Here is a 21,017-nt window from a genome sequence, read left to right as displayed (position 1 = left end):
GTTTATAGTAGGCTTAGAGTCACTCTTTCTCCAGGTAGATAAACATTTCATCCTGGATATATAATTTAATCAATTTGGAGGTGGGAGAAAGCAGTACAATGACCTGTAGATTTAAGGATTTAAGTTGGGAACAACTGGATGGATATATATATATATTTTTCTAAAATATTGGATGGTATTTGTTTCTGGTGAAGCAGACATTACTCGTGAGCAGGATTGCATTCTTCCCAGTGGTCAAATCAGGTTAACTCTGAGCAAAGTAAACTCCTGCGCCAGACCCTGCATTCTCTTATCTGGTAATAAAGAACCTTGCTGGCCTGACAGGTTGTCACAGCAATTATTCACATGAAGTTCTGTAGCAGTTGTATCTGTCAGCCCATGTAGTATTGAATATTTTAACTGGCAGTCTTCCAAGACTGAACATTAATCTTACCATCTCCTATTACAGTCCCTAATCAAGATATTCCAGGGGTGATTGCACTAACATTGTTTGAAGACTACATCTACTGGACTGATGGGAAAACCAAGTCACTCAGCCGTGCCCATAAAACCTCGGGAGCAGACAGACTGTCACTGATTAACTCATGGCATGCCATCACAGATATCCAGGTGTATCATTCTTATAGACAACCTGATGGTAATTATTCTTTCCATGATTTCCATAAACGCATCAACATCTTTAGTAACATTCCATTTTTGTTTCTTCCATGGTTAAGTGTAAATTAAGCTTTAAGAAAGAGTACCAGATTTCATTATTTAGCACAACTGTATAGGGTGAAATCAGTTGATTTCAAGTATGTCTATTAAGGAATGTGAATACATCTCTTAAGGAATATGAAGCTCAATGATAGTACAGAGAATTATTAATTTGTTGAGATATTATGTTGAAGTGACAATAATACCTGTAGTTGGAGAAGTAGAGAATGCATTCTTGAAATGACTTACTTACATAATAGTTATAGGATCCTTACTTTCTGGAATGCTGGGTGAAAGGAATTATGTTTATGTATCTCTGGGGCTCTACAAATGATAAATATATCCAGTTTATTTAAGCATATGTCTAGTAGGAATTCTATCAGACCTTATGGAATAAAGTTTTGATTATTTTGCTTAAAACACTATTTGGCTTAGAAAACAGTCACTACACTATTAGTTGTAGATCATTGTTTCATTGTTTTATTTTACATTTATATTTCTAAACATATGTATGTCTTCATCCAAAATGCTTCTAGTCTACATTTTTCTGATGGACAATTTTTTTTCTACTAAAACACTTGTCTTGTGGAAATGCATCCTTAAAATTATTTAATGGTCAAATGAATGCCATTGGGCAACAGGTAGAATTTATAACCGAGTACAATTAATTATATGTATGATCTTGATGGCTTCTTGATTACAAAGTTCTACAAGTTATGAAGTTTAAATGGCCTGTCTCTAATCCCATATTACATTTGGGCCTTGATTTCTCTGTTTCTTTCTCATCTGTAGTTTCCAAACATCTCTGTATGATAAATAACGGAGGTTGCAGTCATCTGTGCCTTTTAGCCCCTGGAAAGACTCATACCTGTGCATGTCCCACCAACTTCTATCTTGCAGCTGACAATAGAACTTGCTTATCCAACTGCACAGCCAGTCAGGTGAGTAGAGGTCTAGATACCACGTTCTAAGATACATCATCAAGTTATTGTAAAGGCTTTGCTTGAATTTTATTGACTTAAACCATTTTTGAAGCATCATTTTTTTGTTGTTATTTAGCATAGCATGATGACCATTCCATACATTATATAGAGGATCACATAGTAAAGGAAAAGTAGTTGATCTATATTCTGAGAATGAGAACTTCGGAGATAGGAGATACAGATAGAAGCCAAAAGAGAAACAAAAACAATGCTGAAAACCACTTTTTACAAAGCCCCACACAGAATAATGGTTCAAATCACGAATGGATATAGCACAATCATCTGAAGAGATCTGACATATTTCAAGAAGGCACAGTGATTGTGGCATAGGGCAAAGACTAAGATATATACAGTTTAAACAAATAAACAAATCTTCCTAGATAATCTGCTTTGCCACCATCTCTGCTCCTCTCCCATTCCTCAGAGCAAGTGATAGGGAAAAGATGAATTGGACAAAAAGTAATTTTCTAGAGTTTTTTAATTGAAAAATTATATAATCTAAATAATTCCCTTCCAAAAGTTATTTTTTTCCAACATGTAATTGTTTCTACTAAAGATATTAAGATGTATACCCAATGGTAGGTAGTTACATGGACTTGATATTACTACTTTCAAATTTTGTATCATAGTCATATGAAATCCTAAGATTTGATTTTGTTATATTTGAGTCACTCTGTTATTTAAAATAAAATTGTCAAAGAAACTATGACTAAATGTGTTCCTAGAATTCTGTGTTTTGAATCTGCTGGTTTTCTAATTGGAGCAGTGACTTCATGGCAAAACGCTGAATTCCTCTTAGGGTGTGCTTATTTTCAGAATGAAGAAGCTAATACTAGCTCACCCAGCTTAAAGAACTGTACAGTGCAAAAAATCAGAGCACTTTGAGGCAGACAGTGTGTGTAGTGGTTGAGGGCACTCAACCACTCTGATTCTGAAACCAGTTTCACTTTGACTGTAACACCAACTGCTTTAAATTGGCTGAATAATCTTGGGTTTGTTACTTACCCTCATGATGCCTCAGTTTTCTCACCTTTTAAATGGAAATACTAATATTTCCAGACCACTGTTATGGAGATTAAATGGGAGAAGTTCCTGGTACATAGTAAGTGTTGTTATTGCCCTTGTTCTGTAGTGCAATGAGAACACACTCAAGGGTGTTTGTGCAATTGGTGTGAGCTGCCATCAGGAGGTTCTGATGTATAATTGGAGGCACAGGTTGCAGTTTCTTCTTTCTTTACAAAGTGTATTGTTTTAATAATAATCCCCTAAGTATTTGTATAAATACAATGCATTATCTATAGAGAACTAGAAATTTAAGTCTCTGTAAGAGGCAAAATAAGCAAACTATTCACAGAAAATTTAAGGGAGAAATCTCAGGTTGTTAAAACTTTTTATTTTTTTATTTTTTTTTTTTTATTTTTTTTTTTGTTAAAACTTTTTAAATACAATTTCAGTTAGTACTGTTTAGTTTAGACCAATTTCTGGTTTAAACTTCAGAATATCCTGAAATAACCTCCAGCCCCTTATTCTGGAGTGGCCCAAGAGTCACTCTGTTGGGGCCTAACACTGTGGCCTTACGTGACTTAGTAGAAATGATGATGACTATCTAAGCCACATACAAGCTGCTAAACCTCAGTAGCCAAACAGAAAAGGACACTTGATACACAGAACATCTCAAAAAATCAGCTTTCCTTAATAGCAAAGGGAATAAAACATTTCAAAGTTTATATAAGAAAACCTATAATTATATTTAGTCAATGCCAAAAAACAATCAGACCAATTAAATGAATACCTAAATCCACTCCCTAAAAATATTATTCATATAATTAAATTATTTCCCAAGTTAGTATCACTGATGATATGATTAAAATATATAGAACTTTTAAAAACCCCAATAGTTTTTTTTTTTACATGAAGTTGTTTTTAATTTTAAAAATTCAACAATAGTGAGAACAGCAACAACAACACAAATTGTGGATCAGATATTTTTGTTGTCAGCAGTACTTCCTGAAGAAAAGAGTTATCACTTCATTTGTTTCATTTTTATGAAAAAGTTAATGAAGAACAGTTAATGCAATTCGTTAGTGGTTATTCCAGTAAGTCTTAGGGCTTATGCAACCAACCATTTGCTGCTGATTTTTTCCTAATGTAGTGAGAGAAAAGACTAGCTACTCTACAATTCTTAGAGAGAAGCCAATACATAGAAACACAATTTTAAGTGAGGTTTGAAATGGAAGCAAATAATCCAAATATTTCAGAATCCTATCATTAAGCATTCTGATAAAAATGTTACATTTTAAATTTATCTTACTAAGGGATTTTTTAAAATTTTTTAGAGTCTAATTAATGCAGCCAACAATATATCCCCTGAATACCACTGACTTTTAGAAAAACGAACTAGGGGTGGTGGAAGGGGAGGAGGGCGGGGGGTGGGGGTGAATGGGTGACGGGCACTAAGGGGGGCACTTGACTGGATGAGCACTGGGTGTTATTCTGTATGTTGGCAAATTGAACACCAATAAAAAATAAATTTATTTAAAAAAAGATACAGCATAGGGAATATAGTCAGAGGTATTGTAATAGCATTGTATGGTGACAGATGGTAGCTACATCTGTGGTGAGCATAACAAAACATATAGACTTGTTAAATCACTATGTTGTACACCTGAGACTATTGTAACACTGTATGTCAACTATACTCAAATACAAAATTTTTAAATAAAAAATAAATAAATAAAAATAAAATAGGCAAATCACACCAATAAGAATTCTATTAGAATTGAAAATGAACATGAAAATTGGGTAAAAAAATAAGATCAAATCCAATTCTTATAGCACTTATCACTTCAAATATTAAAGCTAATTCATTTTTATTTTCTAATAAAAGTGAATTTAAAAATGACTACTTAGTTTTTAAATGGAGACTTTTTCTGTTGCAAGTAAACCTCACTTGTGTATGCAGATTTTGCATTTTATACCTGTATCCATTTTAACAGACATGTATTTAGTAGTTTTTTTATAGCTGCTTCTTGTGGGTGATAATTGCAGTTTGCAATTTATTTTATGAATATATTAGTCTTAGAGAACATTTACCATGAAGAATGTTTTATACTTATAGTTAGCATTTATCTTTTTTAAGTTACTGTATTTAAGTATGAAAAAATGAAGCCCAGACACAAAATAGAAGAAATCTTCCTTTGAGAGTAATGAATAAAATGTTGATTAGCATAAAAAGCAACATAATAAGTGTATTTTACCCCGGCCTTCTCTTAGCTCAAAACTTTTATGTTCTTATTAAAAATGAAATGGCAAGCACAATCGTCATGTCTTATATAATTCCAACAGTTGGTGTTTATTTAAATCAGGCATATGTAGTGAGTTTAAAATATGTATTTTAGATATTTTTCAAATCTTGATTGGGAAGGCTTTGAATATACTCAGGAGACATGAAATCCTCTTGCTAATGTACTTTGATATACTGTAATGACTGGAAATGTTTAATGTTCAGGGCAATTGCTTTCAGAGTTAGCCTGATATCCCCAGACAGTCACTATCTATAAAGGTAATATTTTTCCTGTGGTAATTTATAAAACCACCACAGATATGACCACAGGCTAAGCAAAAACGGGAAAATCAGTTGAACAGTCAGATCTTCCACTGGATTCACAGTGCTCTATTCCCTTCCATATTGCTACTAGGGAAAAAAAAATCTCTTATTTAAGAAAATAACGTAGATCTGCCTTGAATCAACTTCATGGTATCCAGAGAGGTTCAGCAAAAGCTAGCGTGAAATTTTCTCTTACTTGAAACTAATAGTATTTTAAAAATGAACAAACTTTTAGCTCACTAATCCATCTCATTAGGGAAAGTTGAACCTAGGCTATATTCTTTTGTGTTGTATCTGTCTGGCATACAGCGTCCAAAATGAATGTCACCTTGCTTTCAGGCCATTCAAATAGAAATTGCAACAGAAACACTTCAAGAAGAAAATTAATAAATTGTAGAAAGTTGTCAAACTACTATTTTCAATTCCAGATGAATTTTGTGATATATGCTTTTCACTGAATTTCTGTTGAAATAAAGAAGAAAATAATTTGATAGTGCTAGAAGAAACTTACTAAACTTTATCTATTGCTTGGTTTTAATAAAATAAAATTTTAATGGCAATTGTTTTAGATGTATGTACTCTCTATTTGTAAAGTGTGATTTTCCTTAGTTTATTTTGTGAGAATAAGCTTAAAACTGAAAGTAGTTAATTTGTGGTCTGAGATCACTAGGGTATAAATTTCCTGGGTTTTCTTGGTCTCTACGTACATTAGGTCAATAGTGTAGTTAAGTAGGAACAATAATTCTGTGCTCTGTTTCAGGAGAAGAATTTGAATTCAGATTACCTTTCTTATAAAAAATGCAATAATATAACCTTCTGGAACATTTTTCTAGCAACATGTTACATGTATGGTAAATAGCTTATAAGTAATTACTACCATATAACATTTTCAACTAGTTTCTCTATTGTTAATTTTCCACTTGAGGGTTTATTCCAAAAGAAAAGAGAGAAAGAGAAAAAAAATTCCTACTTCTGTAAGTAATAGATTTTTTTCTTACAATTTTTAGCTATTTAAATGAAAAAGATGATAGAACAAACACAACACATTAATAGGGGTGCCTGAGTGGCTCAGTCCATTAAACTTCTGACTCTTGGTTTCAGCTCAGGTCATGATCTCAGGATCCTGGGATTGAGCCCCAGGTCAGGCTCCCTGCTAAGCAAGGAGTCTGCTTCCTCCCTTCTGCTCATTCTCTTTCTAAAATAAATAAATAAATAAATAAATAAATAAATAAATAAATAACTCTTTAAAAAAAAGAACACACACTAATAAATCTGTCAGTGAATAGGTTTTTGGATAATCTTGAGAATAAGTTTTATTACAGCAATTTTCTTTGGTGTTTTATTTAAAAATATATAATATTCAAAAATAATATTCAGCAAAAAAATCTGTGGCAGCTTTATTTTTTAAACTCTTTTATATGCAAATGTTCATTTTAAATTAGAGATAACTATTATTTGCTAGGTTCTCTGCTAGGCTTTGTAGGGGAGGGTATACTATAGGTTGGTAAGTCATTGACCATGATAGCATTAACATTTCTTGGATGGACTAACTTTAGGCAGTTTATTCCTGACAATAGGCTCCTGAGTCCCTTTTCTTAGAGCACTTATTTTAGAAAACTTGCAATTGTGAATTATTCTCTGCCCCTTTGAGATGTAAATTTTCTCCAGCTCTTACATTTTGCAGCCTAGGAATATCCTCCTCAAGGATCTGGAACCATCCCCCAGAAATTTAATCATCAAGGAAAGGTAGTCCATGGGACACCTGGGTGGCTCAGTGATTGAGCATCTGCCTTTGGCCCAGGTTGTGGTTCTAGGGTTTTGGGATCAAGTTCCACATCAGGCTCCCCATAGGGAGCCTGCTTCTTCCTCTGCCTAGATCTCTGCCTCCCTCTCTGTGTCTCCCATGAATAAATAAATAAAATCTTAAAGAAGAAGGAAGAAAAAGAAAGGTAGTATATGCTTGTCTTAGACTCCATGGGAAGGTTGGAGCTCAGCTTTGGTAAGTATCACCTGGCAAATACGAATGGCCTAATCATATTGGCCAACATCCTCCATACTTTTCCATTAGTTTACACCAGAGCTTAAAACAACCCCTGCCTTTTGTTTCAGTGGAATTCAGTTCAATCTCTCTCCCCTATTGTGGTAGTTTTAAATAAATTCTTCCTTGCCTTTTTAACTGTCCAGTGCAATTTTTGTACCTGTTTTTTTTTAGTTATGATGATTTATCTTACTTATTGCAAAAGACCATGTATATTTATTAAGAATTCTGAAAACTGAAAATAACTGTACTGCTTTTAACTGCTTTAAAGAAGTATTCTTAAAATTTATGTGGGCAGATATTCATTATGGCTAAAGGCATTATATTCAGACAGTTCCATGGAATCACAGCCTGACAGTACCGGAAAGGATCATCCAGATTATCTTTAACTCCTCATTTTAGTAGCTAAGGAATACAGATAGGGAGATGTTAATCAAATTGGCTAAGATTCCTAAGAAAGTGCAATTCAATTAACTTAATTCAAATTAGCTAAATTAATTCAACTTTTCAATGAATTCAGGATACCTTTTCCTGAGATTTCGGCTAATTTTTTTAGCCATATTCAGCATTTGGCAAGCTTTCTGTAGAGGTTCAGATAATAAATATTTTAAATTTGCTGGCCACATGGTCTCTGTAGCAACTACATAACTGTTGTGGTGGTGCAAGAGCAACCATAGATCATATGTAAATGGGTAAGCTTGCCTGTGCTCAGAAAGCCCAGGAGATTTTCCTGAACAATATGCTTTCCTGGCAGATCATTTTGCTACTTGTCGTGCATTTATTCCCTATTGTGGAATTCTCTAAGACCACCACAGTTCAAATTTGCAGCAAGAGAGTAGGCTAGGCTGCTCTGCCCTGGTGAGTTTTTAAATATCCATTTTATATAAAGGCAGGGTTCTTCAACCTTTTTTTTTTTTTTCCTTTTTTTTTCTTTTTTCAAGTTTCGATGCAAAACTGACAAATGTATTCCATTCTGGTGGAAATGTGACACTGTGGATGATTGTGGCGATGGATCTGATGAACCTGATGACTGTCGTGAGTACATTGGTGAATGTGGGAATTTAGAATTTAGAGCTCCTTATATCCCAGAACTTGAAAGCTGAAGTGTGACCTTTTGCTTTTACAAAATCTTTAAGTATACATCAGAAATTGTTACATTGTCTTGAGTATGTCTCTGTTAATTATTACATTTAGAATGATGTAATCAGCAATTTGTCTTGAAGTTTCATTTGTCTTGAATTTTCTTACTAGAAGAAAAATTACACTCATGCAATGATCAGTATAATGACAATCAGCATGATTTTGACTGGATATATCACCATATTAGAAGTAAAAATGGGCAAGTTTTCAGAATGCCACTCATAACTAAAATCTTACTGTTAAAGGATTAATCTTTCAACTATTTATCAGTTTTACAATACTGGAAATTCCTTAAAAGTGAGATTCTTTTTCAATATGAATCATTAGTTTGTTCTACTAATCATTCCTATACTCTTAGGAATTGCCTTAAAATGACTGCCAATTATATTTGGACTCAAACTGTGATTGGCATGGTTAGGTACCCTATACATATATATACATATTTATGTATTATATAAAATGTATATTTTTATGACATCCTAAAAACTTGGGATGCCAGGGAATTCATGGTGCATCAGTTTAACCACATTTATTTTAAATGACATTATTGAAGTTTGCAAGTATGTGAATCTGGGATTAAATTTTCATACCTTTTCCATTATCTAAGATTCCTAAGAAAGTGCGATTCAATTAACTTAATTCAAATTAGCCAAATTAATTCAACTTTTTAGTGAATTCAGGATACCTTTTTCCTGATATTTCTGATGATATTTTAGCCATATTCGGCATTTGGCAAGCTTTCTGTAAGGGCTCAGATAATAAATAGTTTAAAGTTGCTGGCTATATATATATATATGGCCCGTGTGTATGTACATATATGTGTCTATATATTTAGCTATCTTTGGTAACTGTGGTTGTAATGGACAATCAGTATAACTATTTCTTGCTAGACTTTTATAGTTCATTCCATGGGCAACTCCAATACTGTACTGTCAAGTGAAGATGCTTATAGTCAATCGTGATAATTCTCTCAAATTTCAGTGGATAGTTGCCATGATTTGGCCTTGACAACTGAGTTCTAGATCCCTAGGCTTGCACTAAAGAGAGATAGTATACTCTCTTAAGTAAAAGCTAGTTACTTTCTGCTGTAGAACTTTCTACCACATAATTACAAAACTGCTCTAAACTTAGGGCCTCTAAATAGTTACTTAGATGAGATATATTCCATCTTCTGCACTACCAAGTATATAAAACATATGAAGTTGTTTCACATAGTTCATTTATAGCTTTGAAAGCAGCTAATAATATATTCAAGGAAAAGGAAAAAAGTTACAGAAGTCATCGCTTTCCTAATATTCTCTTTATGTTTTTGAAAGGTTCATTGGTCTTTGATTTTTTTAAATACAGTTTTTGTTTTCACCATGATAGACATGTACTATGCCTGTACTGTACTGTACTATGCCTGAGTTATTCTTTTTTAAAGTTATTGAATTAAAAGGACTATCAAAGTAACAAGAAATTATATTGTGACTAACTGAAAGTTAATCATTAAAAAAAGTTATTGATTTCCCTGCAATAAAGTAAACTTTTGACAATACAATAAATTAACAAATACAACTTATTTTGTACTTTATGGAAATAAAGAAGAACAAATATGTTAAATAAGCCCTGATAGTAAGATGACTTTTCCTGCCCATATTTACTCAAGTGTTCTCTGAGGAAATACCACCATAATGACCCGCAGACACAGTGTCTCCCAATGCTTTCCCTTCTAAACTATCTGCAGCTCCTGAGCTCTAACTTTAATCTTGCCTGGAATATCATGTTGTAACCGTACTGATATAAAAAATTAACCAAAGATTTAGTATAATAAGTTTTTCACATTTATACACTTTCAAAATAGATGATGAACAAATATAACCTTAATGTCTTTTGAGAGGAAACAAAGAGACATCTGGTATCTAAGAGTCTCTATATCATCCTTATCCTGGTTAAATACCAATACTACATGTTTTTATTGGTGACATTATCTCTGTGATCTTTCAGTAAATGATCTTTTACTTGGAGTCGACAGGTTAACAGCACTGAACATCTGTAGGCATGAAACTTTACTTTAAGAGTTATGGTGAGGTGGAAAGTGATGTACAGGAGTCTGTGCAGCATTTAGAATTCATTTTTGAAGAGCCGCATCACCAAAATTTGTAGGTACTAAGTTACTGGTAATACTTATAATTTCACCTGAAAAGGCAGGGAAGCTTAATCCCAGGATGTTTCATATACTTGCAAACTTCAACAATGTTATTTAAATACATGTGGTTGAATTGATACATCACGAATTCTCTGGCATCCTAAATTTTTAATTACATTTTCTATGATGCTCTAGTACACCAAGGATCATTCTAAAGACACATTTAAAAGGTCAAATGGGCTTCCCAGCTATTTTCCAGGCATTGAAAGTCCTCTGAAAGCTATAACTCTTCTTATGAGAAGGTTGTTTGGGTGGCAAAGGAATATTCAAGAAAATCGTATATGAAGCAACAGGAAATAGAGGAAATGCACATGTTCAGAGTGTGAGAAAATTAAGTATCATACAGTTTCAACATTTAGTGTGATTAAAAAATGTTATAGATTGAAGTTAAATGACATTTTAGAACTCACCTATGGAAGTCAAGCATAGATTGAGTTATTTTTTTAATATTAAGGAAATTTTTAATTAATATTATAGATATAAAAGAGTAATTTTCCAAAAAAGTTTAAAATATCACTTATTAATATTTGGTTGATTTATTCGAGCTACATACATTAGGATCATCAGTCAAAAGATAAATGTTTTAATACAAGCAACATAGTTTCTGAGACGACTTCAGTATCAGATCTGGATCTAATTTCCAAATCTGGCCCTTAAAACTTATACATACTTGGGTGAGTTATTCATATCCATGAGACTTAGTTTCATCATTTATAAAGTGGTTATGGTGATATTGAGGTAAGAAGGTTATGATGAGATTCAATTAGTAGCTCTATGTGGAAGGACCTTACCTTGTTTCTGATAAAGAGTAGATATTCAATAGATCCTACTTTATTATGATGATTATTGTTATCGTTATTCCATATATAAACTCAAAAATGTGGCAAAATAATTATCACCTGGGATTTCTTCTGTTAATTTGTGAAATGTATTCTGGAGGCCATCTGAGTTGCTCATAGCTTAACAGTACCGTGCATCTGAATCCAAGAGCTATCTATGTGTAAGACATTCATGCTGTGCTCCAGGATATGTTTCATATAATGAAATAATAAATATCTGTAATGTCAGAAAAGCTCTATTTAAGAGGTCATGAATGAAGCTTGGCATTCGATGATACCTGTCTCTTTTCTCCCCTAGCTGAATTTAAATGTCAGCCAGGCCGGTTTCAGTGCGGCACTGGGCTCTGTGCTCTGCCTGCTTTCATCTGTGATGGAGAGAATGACTGTGGAGACAATTCGGATGAGCTCAACTGTGGTAGGTGATTACATTCTTAACCGAGAATATAAATCTAATTCTTACCTGATTTTGACTGCACTGATTTAAATTCAGACACAGTTTTCAGCACATATTTAACTGTTGTTGTTCTTTCCTTCTTTTAGACACACATGTCTGTCTGTCGGGTCAGTTCAAGTGTACAAAGAACCAAAAATGTATCCCAGTAAACCTCAGATGTAATGGACAAGATGACTGTGGGGATGAGGAAGATGAAAGGGACTGTCGTAAGTCACCTGAGAATGTTCTGTCTTGTTTTACTTCTGAGTCTCAACTGATGTTGGTCTAAAAATTTTTATCGTGTACCATACATCCACACAATGTGGAAACACATACAGCAATTGTGACAAAGACTTCCAAACTGGCACCTTTGGTTACTTAAGAAGCTCTCTATAAAGAGTATTGAGAACATTAAAACATGGATGGTCTTTTTAAAAAACAAAAAGATTTTATTCATTCATGAGAGAGAAAGAGCATGGGTGCACAATGGAGCACACAAGCAGGGGGAGGTGCCGGGGTGGGGGGGGCGATGTACAGGCAGGCTCCCTGCCCTGCCAGCTGGGAGCTCTACATGGGGCTTGATTTCAGGATATTGGGATCAGGACCCAGCCAAAGGCAGATGCTTAATCAACTGAGCCACCTAGGCACCCCATGGATGGTCTTTGCTTAAAAAGCCACCTGAAGAGAGACACCTGGGTAGTTCAGTGGTTGAGTATCTGCCTCCTGAGTCCAGGGGTCAAGTTCCCCATGAAGTCCCCCATCGAGTCCCATATCGAGTCCCCTATCAGGCTCCCTGTGAGGAGTCTGCTTCTCCCTCTATGTCTCTGTCATTCTCTATGTGTCTCTCATGAATGAATAAATGAAATCTTAAAAAAAAAGTACCCGAAGATTACAGCAACGTGAAACAACATGCATTCATTCGTATCATCCTTAAGAGAAGAAGCAAAATCAACATTATAGGTGACTATAGTGTTTTATTCATAAATTGATTTTTTTTTTTTTGCCCACACTAAGCAGCCACGGGTAATTTTCTTCTACTGATTAATTAGTTACTTGAAATCAGCTCCATTAACAAGAGATTACTTTTTTTCTTCATAAAATACATGTTGAATGTATGATGAGAACATCTGAGCAAAATAACCTAACAAAATTGTGTTAAAAATTGTAAATAATACTCTATTTAATGTGTCTTAGCAAGCTACTTCAAAGAACAGTAGTAAAACATCTTCTATTCTTTTTATCTCTAATTTCCATCCCCCACCAATAAAATCAAACTAGATTAAATGGAAAGCAAAACAGTTTATGTCATATACATATAGGCACATAGGCAGACACGCATGCACACACACATATACACGAACACATACAGAATCTGAACAATAAAGTACCTGCCAAGTTCCAGGGTTTCAACAGAACTGCTGCCAACGTTTCTGTCTTGCTGAGGTTTTATTTTATTCCTCTAAAACTTTTATCAGTAAATAATGTGCAGTCACCCAGCAATTTGATTAAGATGGTGCATTCAGAATAAAGTCGGTACCAGTTCTTTATGGTTAGTCATTCTAGGAGCTGATCCATTAAACTGACTAGGATTTGTGATGCAGTTTACAGTCAGACATTCACGTCTTCCCTCAAAAACTCAACACAACTAGAGATTTCGATAAGTTGTTTGCTTTTTATTTCCTTATTCATGAATATCTTCTGATTTTAGTCTTTTTCTATTTATAGAAATGCATACGCATAAATTCTTACATTTATTTATCTGGTATAATTATTCTGAAAGGCTCTGAATTCTTTATTTTTAAAATTAATTTCAAAATACAGGTAATCAAGGTGGCCTTGTTTTGAAAACTCTGATTTTTTTATCCAATGCATCATTGCAGAAATATTTTTTTTATTTATTTCTACTGAAAAGGATATTTGGAATATATTATAGATTATGCAAGTTAAAACTCTTCACCTTCAGAGATTTATTAATTAAAAGATAATACATTTCCAGTTGATTATCTTAAGCATTTGTTTGTCTAATTGGTTTTTAGATAAACTGTTCTTATTGAAAGCTACATTTTAATAGATGTTTTCTCCTTAAGCCGAAAACAGCTGTTCTCCAGACTATTTCCAGTGTAAAACTACTAAACATTGCATTTCCAAGCTGTGGGTTTGTGATGAGGATCCAGACTGTGCAGATGCATCAGATGAGGCCAACTGTGGTGAGTGTTTTGTGACCCTGAATGGTACCTATTGTATTTGTATCATCATCTGACATAGCCACAGTGAAAGGGATTTGAACACAATTCTAATGAAGCCAGGGTCTCCCATGAGAAAGTTTTGTCTCTGCGTTCACAGAGTTGTGTGACCTCAGATTAGCTATTTTATAAAAACAATCTCAGGTTAGCCATTTTTAACCAGAGAAGGATAAGGCAAAAGAATAATATTGCTGAAAATGACTCAAAACTATTTTGATGAAAAAGATGAATCTATAAGGTAGACTGAACTGTCTCTTCTTGTGGCAGAGCATGCACATGATATTAGTATTTAATGAACAGAAGCAATGAGACATTCATTATCTCAGTGTTGTTCACAGAGACAACAATTTTTTTACTTAAATACATGTGATTTTTCCATTTATTCAATGATTATTGGTCATTCATAAACATGGTAAAAAAAGAGAAAAGATAAAGTATCTGTTCTGTTTTAATAGATGACAATGATCACTTAAGTTAGCATTTGTTTCTGAAACATTGATCTTTTTACTTAAAATCAATACTTTTATTTACAAGAATTATTCCTTAATTAAAATTGTAGAAATGGAGAACATATTTATTTTGTTTAATGCATTTGATTCTATCTTGAAAATGTCAACGGGAAGACAGAAATGAAGAGTAGTTGTGATATGTAATTCATTTTATCAACATTTATTAAATACTAATAGAGGCATTTCGTAGGTAGACATACCAAACTTGGCATTGTTGGGGAAGCAAAAAATTATTTTATCTAGTAATTGATTAAGAAAAATAAAGATGGGGTGGCTCAGTGGCTCAGTCAGTTAAGTGTCTGACTCTTGATTTCAGCTCAGGTCACGATCTCAGAGTTGTGAGATCTAGCCCCGTGTCTGGCTCTGCAGTGTGTGTGGAGCCACATGGAATTCTCTGTCTCCATTTCCCTCTGCCTCTCCCCTCTTCAAAGAAGGAAGGAAGGGAGGGAGAGACGGAGGGAAGGAGTGAGAGAGGAAGGGAGAATGGGAGAGAGAAAGAGAGAAAGGGAGAAGAAAGAAAAGAAAAGAAAAAAAAGAAAAGAAAAGAAAAGAAAAGAAAAGAAAAGAAAAGAAAAGAAAGAAAAGAGAGAGAGAAAGAAAGAAAGAGAAAGAAAGAAGAAAGAGAGAGAGAGAGAGAAAGAAAGAAAGAAAGAAAGACAGACAAGTTTATTCAAACTGAATATAGGACTTCCAGGCTTCATAGACAAAATTGTGTTAAATTAATCTGCTATATTCCACAGCGCTCTGAGTTAACTCTTCTGAGGAAAAAGGAAATAATGAAAAACCTTTATGTTCTCTGAAATTCCATTTATGCTGAAAAAATTCATGAGCTATAATGTGTAATAATTGATCATCATGTATCTTTAAGTGTTTTTGCTACTACCGTCTTCCATATAACTGTGCCTTCAGAAGATGTGACCAAAACAGCTGACCACAGTATCATGAAACCCCATTTACCATTTTATGAAATTGGTATTCATAATCAATTCACAAAGCCTCAAAGTACAGTCATCACTGATTTGTTCATAACTATTATTAAAGACTTTTGCAGACTAGTCTGTACTACTCGCAGGTTTGCTTTGTTGTCTCTAGCATTTTTTGTATACCAAAGAAAAATGGAATAATGATGTATATTAGCTAAATGAATACTTTTTCTGGAATATCTACAATTTGTTCTTCACTTAGATGTGCCTTAACTGTTGTTAATTACATTATTCAACCTGATAATTATCAATAATTATTATCACAGTAAATCCTAATATTTATTTAGTGTTTACCATATAGCCCTGGAAATTTGTCAAAGACTTTATAATCATTATTTCATATAATCTCTTTGCTGCCCCTATTTTATTGATGTAAATGAGTCCCAAGGAGACTGTGTGACTTATTGAAAATTCCACGGTTAGCAGGTGGTAGAACTGAGACTTCAATCAAGGGTTATTTCACACTAACACATCTATTCTGTGGACATAGTATAAAGCCACTTCATTCTTAAAAAAAAAAAAAAAAAAGATTTTAAAAAATTATTTAAGAGAGAGCATACATGCAGTAGAGAAGGGAGAGGAACAAGCAGACTCTACTGAGTATAGACCATGGCTTGGGCTTTGATCCCAGGACCCCAAGATCATGGCCAGAGCTGAAACCAAGAGTCAGTTACTTAATCAACTGAGCCACCCAGATGCCCCTAAAGCCAACTCATTCATTATGTGTTAAGGGAAAAATATTCAAATGTTTTCTGCCAAAAAATTATATAGAATCCTCCCAGTCATAGTCATTGTTATAAGTTCCAGAACAGTATACAAACACATACATAATACATACAGTAAGAGGAAGAAAAGAGGTGAGAAGGTTGCTATCTGATTTGCCTTAGACCCACTATGAAATTTTGTTTTGGGCAGGCATTAATTTTTTTAATAAATTTTTTAAAAGATTTTATTTATTTATTTATTTATTTATTTATTTACTTACTTACTTACTTACTTATTTTCTATTTATTTAGAGCTCAAATGCTCCAGCTAGTAGAGAGGGAGTGGGAGAGAGAGAATCCCAAGCAGACTCTGAGTTAAGCCCCTCTCCAGAGATTTGGGTGGGTGGGGAAGGTGTGCTCTGAGGTCTCAGGACTCTGAGATCATGACCTAAGGCAAATAAATTAAGAGTAAGCCCTTAACAGAATGAGTCAACCAGACACCGCAATTTGAAAAACTTCTACATCATAATTTAGTACAACATTTCTGTACTTTATTCTCTTTTTAAAGATTTTATTTATTTATTTATGAAAGACACAGAAGGAGAGAGGCAGAGATATAGGCATAGGGAGAAGCAGGATCCCCACAGGAGCCTGATGTGGGACTCAATCCCAGGACTTGAGGATTACACCCCTAGCTGAAGGCAGAAGCTCAACTACTGAGCCACCCAGGCATCTCTCAGTCTTTACTCTTGATGGGCTAAAAGGTCACCTCCTTCCCCTCTCTTCTGACTTCAGTAAATGTAGAAGTGCCATATATTTTTGATAAGCTTGTTAACACCTTTGGCGGACAGTTCCTTCACCTTTGGATACTTCCATTGACTGGGAAAAAAACAAACAAAAACACTTATTAAAGATTAACCCTATCTAACTAAGGCTTTATTACTTGAATCTGAGTCATATGTGTCTTTGTGGAAACGGACCTTGCCTAGAATAGGAAGTAGATTTCACTATTTCTCCTGTCAAGTGTCCTCAGGGCCTAGCAAGATGTAGAGCAGATTTACATGAAGTGCTATTGAGTAACAGACCTGTTCTCTATCACAAAAACTCAATATGGAACTCATTTTCCTTGTAGTTGTCTTCTATACTTTCTCAGTCCACTTCTAAATCTATTTTTTTAATATTTTATTTATTTACTCATGAGAGACACAGAGAGAGAGAGAGACAGAGAGAGACAGAGACATAGGCAAGGGAGAAGCAGGCTCCCTGCGGGGAGCCTATTGTGGGACTGGATCCTGGGACTCCAGGATCACACCCTGGCCGAAGGCTGATGCTCAACCACTGAGCAACGCAGGGGTCCCAGTCCACTGCTAACTTCAGAGGCAGATTCTATTTTACTCTTGAAGGTCTCTTAGCTCGTACATTGTGTCTCAGCAGCAGTATATCTACAGTTTTAGATCTAATGGGTTTCTGTCGATTCTAAAGTTCTAACATTGTAAATTTTTCTACCTTGGCATATCCTAAATGAAACACTTCTTGTTGTTTTAAATTGTAAGAGTAATTGTCTCAGTAAAACCGAGACACTATGGAAAAGCCTAACAAAATAGAGCAGAATAACTTGGGAACAAACAAAATGCACATGAAGTACCGGGGATTCAAATACCTTTAATCTGTAAACATTTTAAAAATTATTTATTTTTTATATGTGTCAGAATACCGTTTATTAAATTCTGTTCAGTGTAATTCTTGAGGTCTTATGAGTACTTGCAGATTTAATAACTAATATTCAACACATGTAAAAACTTTATGCTAATCTAGAATTCAAGGAGGCCTTAGATCCACTCTAAATAGATGTAAATTAAATATGGTTTAGGAATCTTGCTCCAATAGTTTATTCTTGGTGAGAGTGGATACAAATTTTAAAATTAAATTACATATTTTCCCATCTTATTACACATAGTTTTTGAGATGGCTAAATTTATGGGTCTGTAAAAGCTGCATTTGGCACGTTTGGATTTAAATTCATAAATATTTTAAAAACATCTTTTAGCTGTACTTCTGTGTAAGTAAGGATTTAAATATATGCTTCCTTCGCATTTATGGCAAGACAGGTTCAGCATTGTTTTGTAAATTGTCAATAGTTATTATAAAATTACTTCTTTTCTGCTTGAAAGTATTTATTCATTCTTTCCAATATGCCCAGAGAAAAATAAGCTTTATAAAATGTAGGTCTCTACCTTTTATTAAATTATAGGTGTTGACTATTCTCAAAAGGCTGTTCCACTACTTATTACAATATTGGACAAATACCAGATTTGAATGCCTGACCAAAATACATGCAATACCTCAATTGTAGTAGCTCCAGGATTGTCACTTCAGATTTTAATTTCGAACTTTCTTTACCTTCCGCCTGTCATTTTCTATTTTTTTTTTTTTAGTGAAATGGCATTTTTATTGAAAAAGCATACTTATTACAGATTCTAGAAAATACCAAGAAACAGTTTAATTGAAGATCAAATTGTTATTGTGATTAGTTCCTGGTATCTATTTTGGAGGAGAAAATGCAGATTTGGGATTTGACAAATCTGTACTAGATTCATGCTTCTATTTTGTAATCAGAGTTGAAATTGTTCTATAATTTGACTCTTATAAGACGGTATCAGAATCCATGTCTTTCCATTATGTCCTGTCTCCCCAGGTTATGGTTTACAAGCTCTGTCCCCTACATGTCTATGTGACATTCTTTTGATCAGTTGTTCCACCTGGGTCAACTTCCTACTCGCACCACAGCTCTCTGGAATCCACTTTCTGCTATATTGGTCTTTCCTGTGATCATGTTCCCTGCTTTCTTCTCCGGCATCCCTCCACTGCATGTGGAATTCTTGACAATTCTTGGTTCAGCATCATTTGCTGCTTTTGAGCTGTCTTGGTTTATAACCTGCTACTTGGCTAATATTCTTAAAATAATGTGCTAGCTCTAATCATACTAGCTAGAGCTTAGGAGAGGAACTTGGGTTTCCTACAGCAGCTTTGTACTTCCTGCAGCCTGGTTTCCCAACGTGATACTGAACACACTCAAACTAAAAGACAGAAGTGATTGATGTGTGCTTTTATTTCCCCCCTAGATCTTTGATGAGGAGATTTGAATTGGTCTACCTAATTTATACGAATATAAGAAACAGATGTTTTAAAGTTAAATCAAGTGTATGTTAAATTATAAAATACTTCTACCATACAGACTTGTACAGAAAGTTACACAGTAAGCAATGTACCATCTTTAATAGATTTTTGACATTTGGCCTAAGGTATCACTTTTAAAACATTCAGACCCCTTGATAACATATAAAGCCCACCTCTATCCTCTCCCCTTCCTTGCATCTACTCTTTTGAAGTGGCTGTGTTTCATTCACATGTTTTTTTTAACCTGTACTATATTTGTACGTATTCATCAATATATACATAATCATTAATAGTGTCTTAAAAGTTTACATAAATAGTATTGTCTTTCAATATTAAATTGAAGCTTGACATTTTCTAGTATTCCAGGGTATTAATGTGAATAACACATTTTCATACTGAAGGTTATTTTTACATGTTACGATTATTACATATTCATGGACAAATAAAGCACAAAACGTTTCATATAACCTGCACTACAGACACCATGAAGTCTCGGTTCTCTGCTCAGATGCTCTGATCATCAACATGCATGAAAGTTTATTCAAAGCTGTTGTGACAACATCCAGAGGCAGGAATCTGTTAACTGTTCAGTCAATATTAGGCTAAATTTCATGTACGATGGGCGGCCTGGATTTTACTGAAGAGAGAAGCTCTGATATTGATGTTTGTAACTACATTAAAATCATTTCTGATATTTGAAGTTAGTTATTTTCAAAATATTTACTTACTTGTACCTACGATAGCATTTAGCAAATGTTAGTTCCCTGACTTCAAGACAATCCCTGGGGTAAAGTTCTGAGCTCCTTGTATACGCAGGAAAGGATGATGCACTGAATTCTGTATCTTGGAAAACAATTCACTTACATGCACTTAGTTAATATATCTGTTTAGTGTTTTTAATCAGTGTTTTCTGAATTTAAATATAGGTTACAAATGTATGTATTGTATTTTGATTAGCAAACAAATTAGGTGAACATCCTGGAGCACCTCTTCCTCCCTGGGTCCCTGTGGCTTTTGTGTGGGGGCAAGAGGAAGGTTTTGTTGTTGAAGGAGGTTGCTGAGAGGCAGATTTTAAATTTTCTAACACATGGCATCATGATGTCTCAGATTTTTAGTGGGATTATATATCTTTATGTTAGCAGGTGGGAAGGAAAGAGGCCCTCCTTTCTCTGGGACCTGAGTGGTCTTGCTGCCACTCTACTACTGGGCCCTGTGCTGTGGAGTGCTGGCATCACCACCCACAGCTGTGGTGGAGGCTTGGCTATTTCTCTCCATGTCTCCATTTCTGGTGAGCTGCAAACTGATCCTAAGTTTCTGCTGTTACATGAAATTTCTTGAGCTAAGACATGCAGAGACACATGATCCTGAAAATCTCCAAGTCTTGTGAGGATCAGAAATACTGTCTCATGTTCATCTATCTAGCTACTACTCGCTCTTAATGTCACGGACTCACTCCTGAGTTTAACTGACTGTGTTA

General features: G+C 34.3%; 1 protein-coding gene across 10 annotated transcripts in view; it reads left to right on the top strand.

Annotated features, from left to right (window-relative positions):
• LRP1B (LDL receptor related protein 1B) overlaps positions 1 to 21,017 on the top strand; it is a 1,828,472-nt gene that overhangs the window by 1,621,472 nt on the left and 185,983 nt on the right. For all 10 annotated transcript variants that reach the window (XM_077861563.1, XM_077861564.1, XM_077861559.1 and 7 more), the window contains 6 exons: positions 449 to 637; positions 1,489 to 1,637; positions 8,266 to 8,359; positions 11,790 to 11,906; positions 12,032 to 12,151; positions 14,012 to 14,131. In XM_077861563.1, the coding sequence (XP_077717689.1) occupies positions 449 to 637; positions 1,489 to 1,637; positions 8,266 to 8,359; positions 11,790 to 11,906; positions 12,032 to 12,151; positions 14,012 to 14,131 (789 nt within the window). The remainder of the gene's footprint in view (positions 1 to 448; positions 638 to 1,488; positions 1,638 to 8,265; positions 8,360 to 11,789; positions 11,907 to 12,031; positions 12,152 to 14,011; positions 14,132 to 21,017) is intronic.

Source organism: Canis aureus, chromosome 20 (genome assembly GCF_053574225.1).
Source record: "Canis aureus isolate CA01 chromosome 20, VMU_Caureus_v.1.0, whole genome shotgun sequence".
NCBI classification, from domain to species: domain Eukaryota; kingdom Metazoa; phylum Chordata; class Mammalia; order Carnivora; family Canidae; genus Canis; species Canis aureus.
This window is presented reverse-complemented; position numbering and strand designations above follow the sequence as displayed.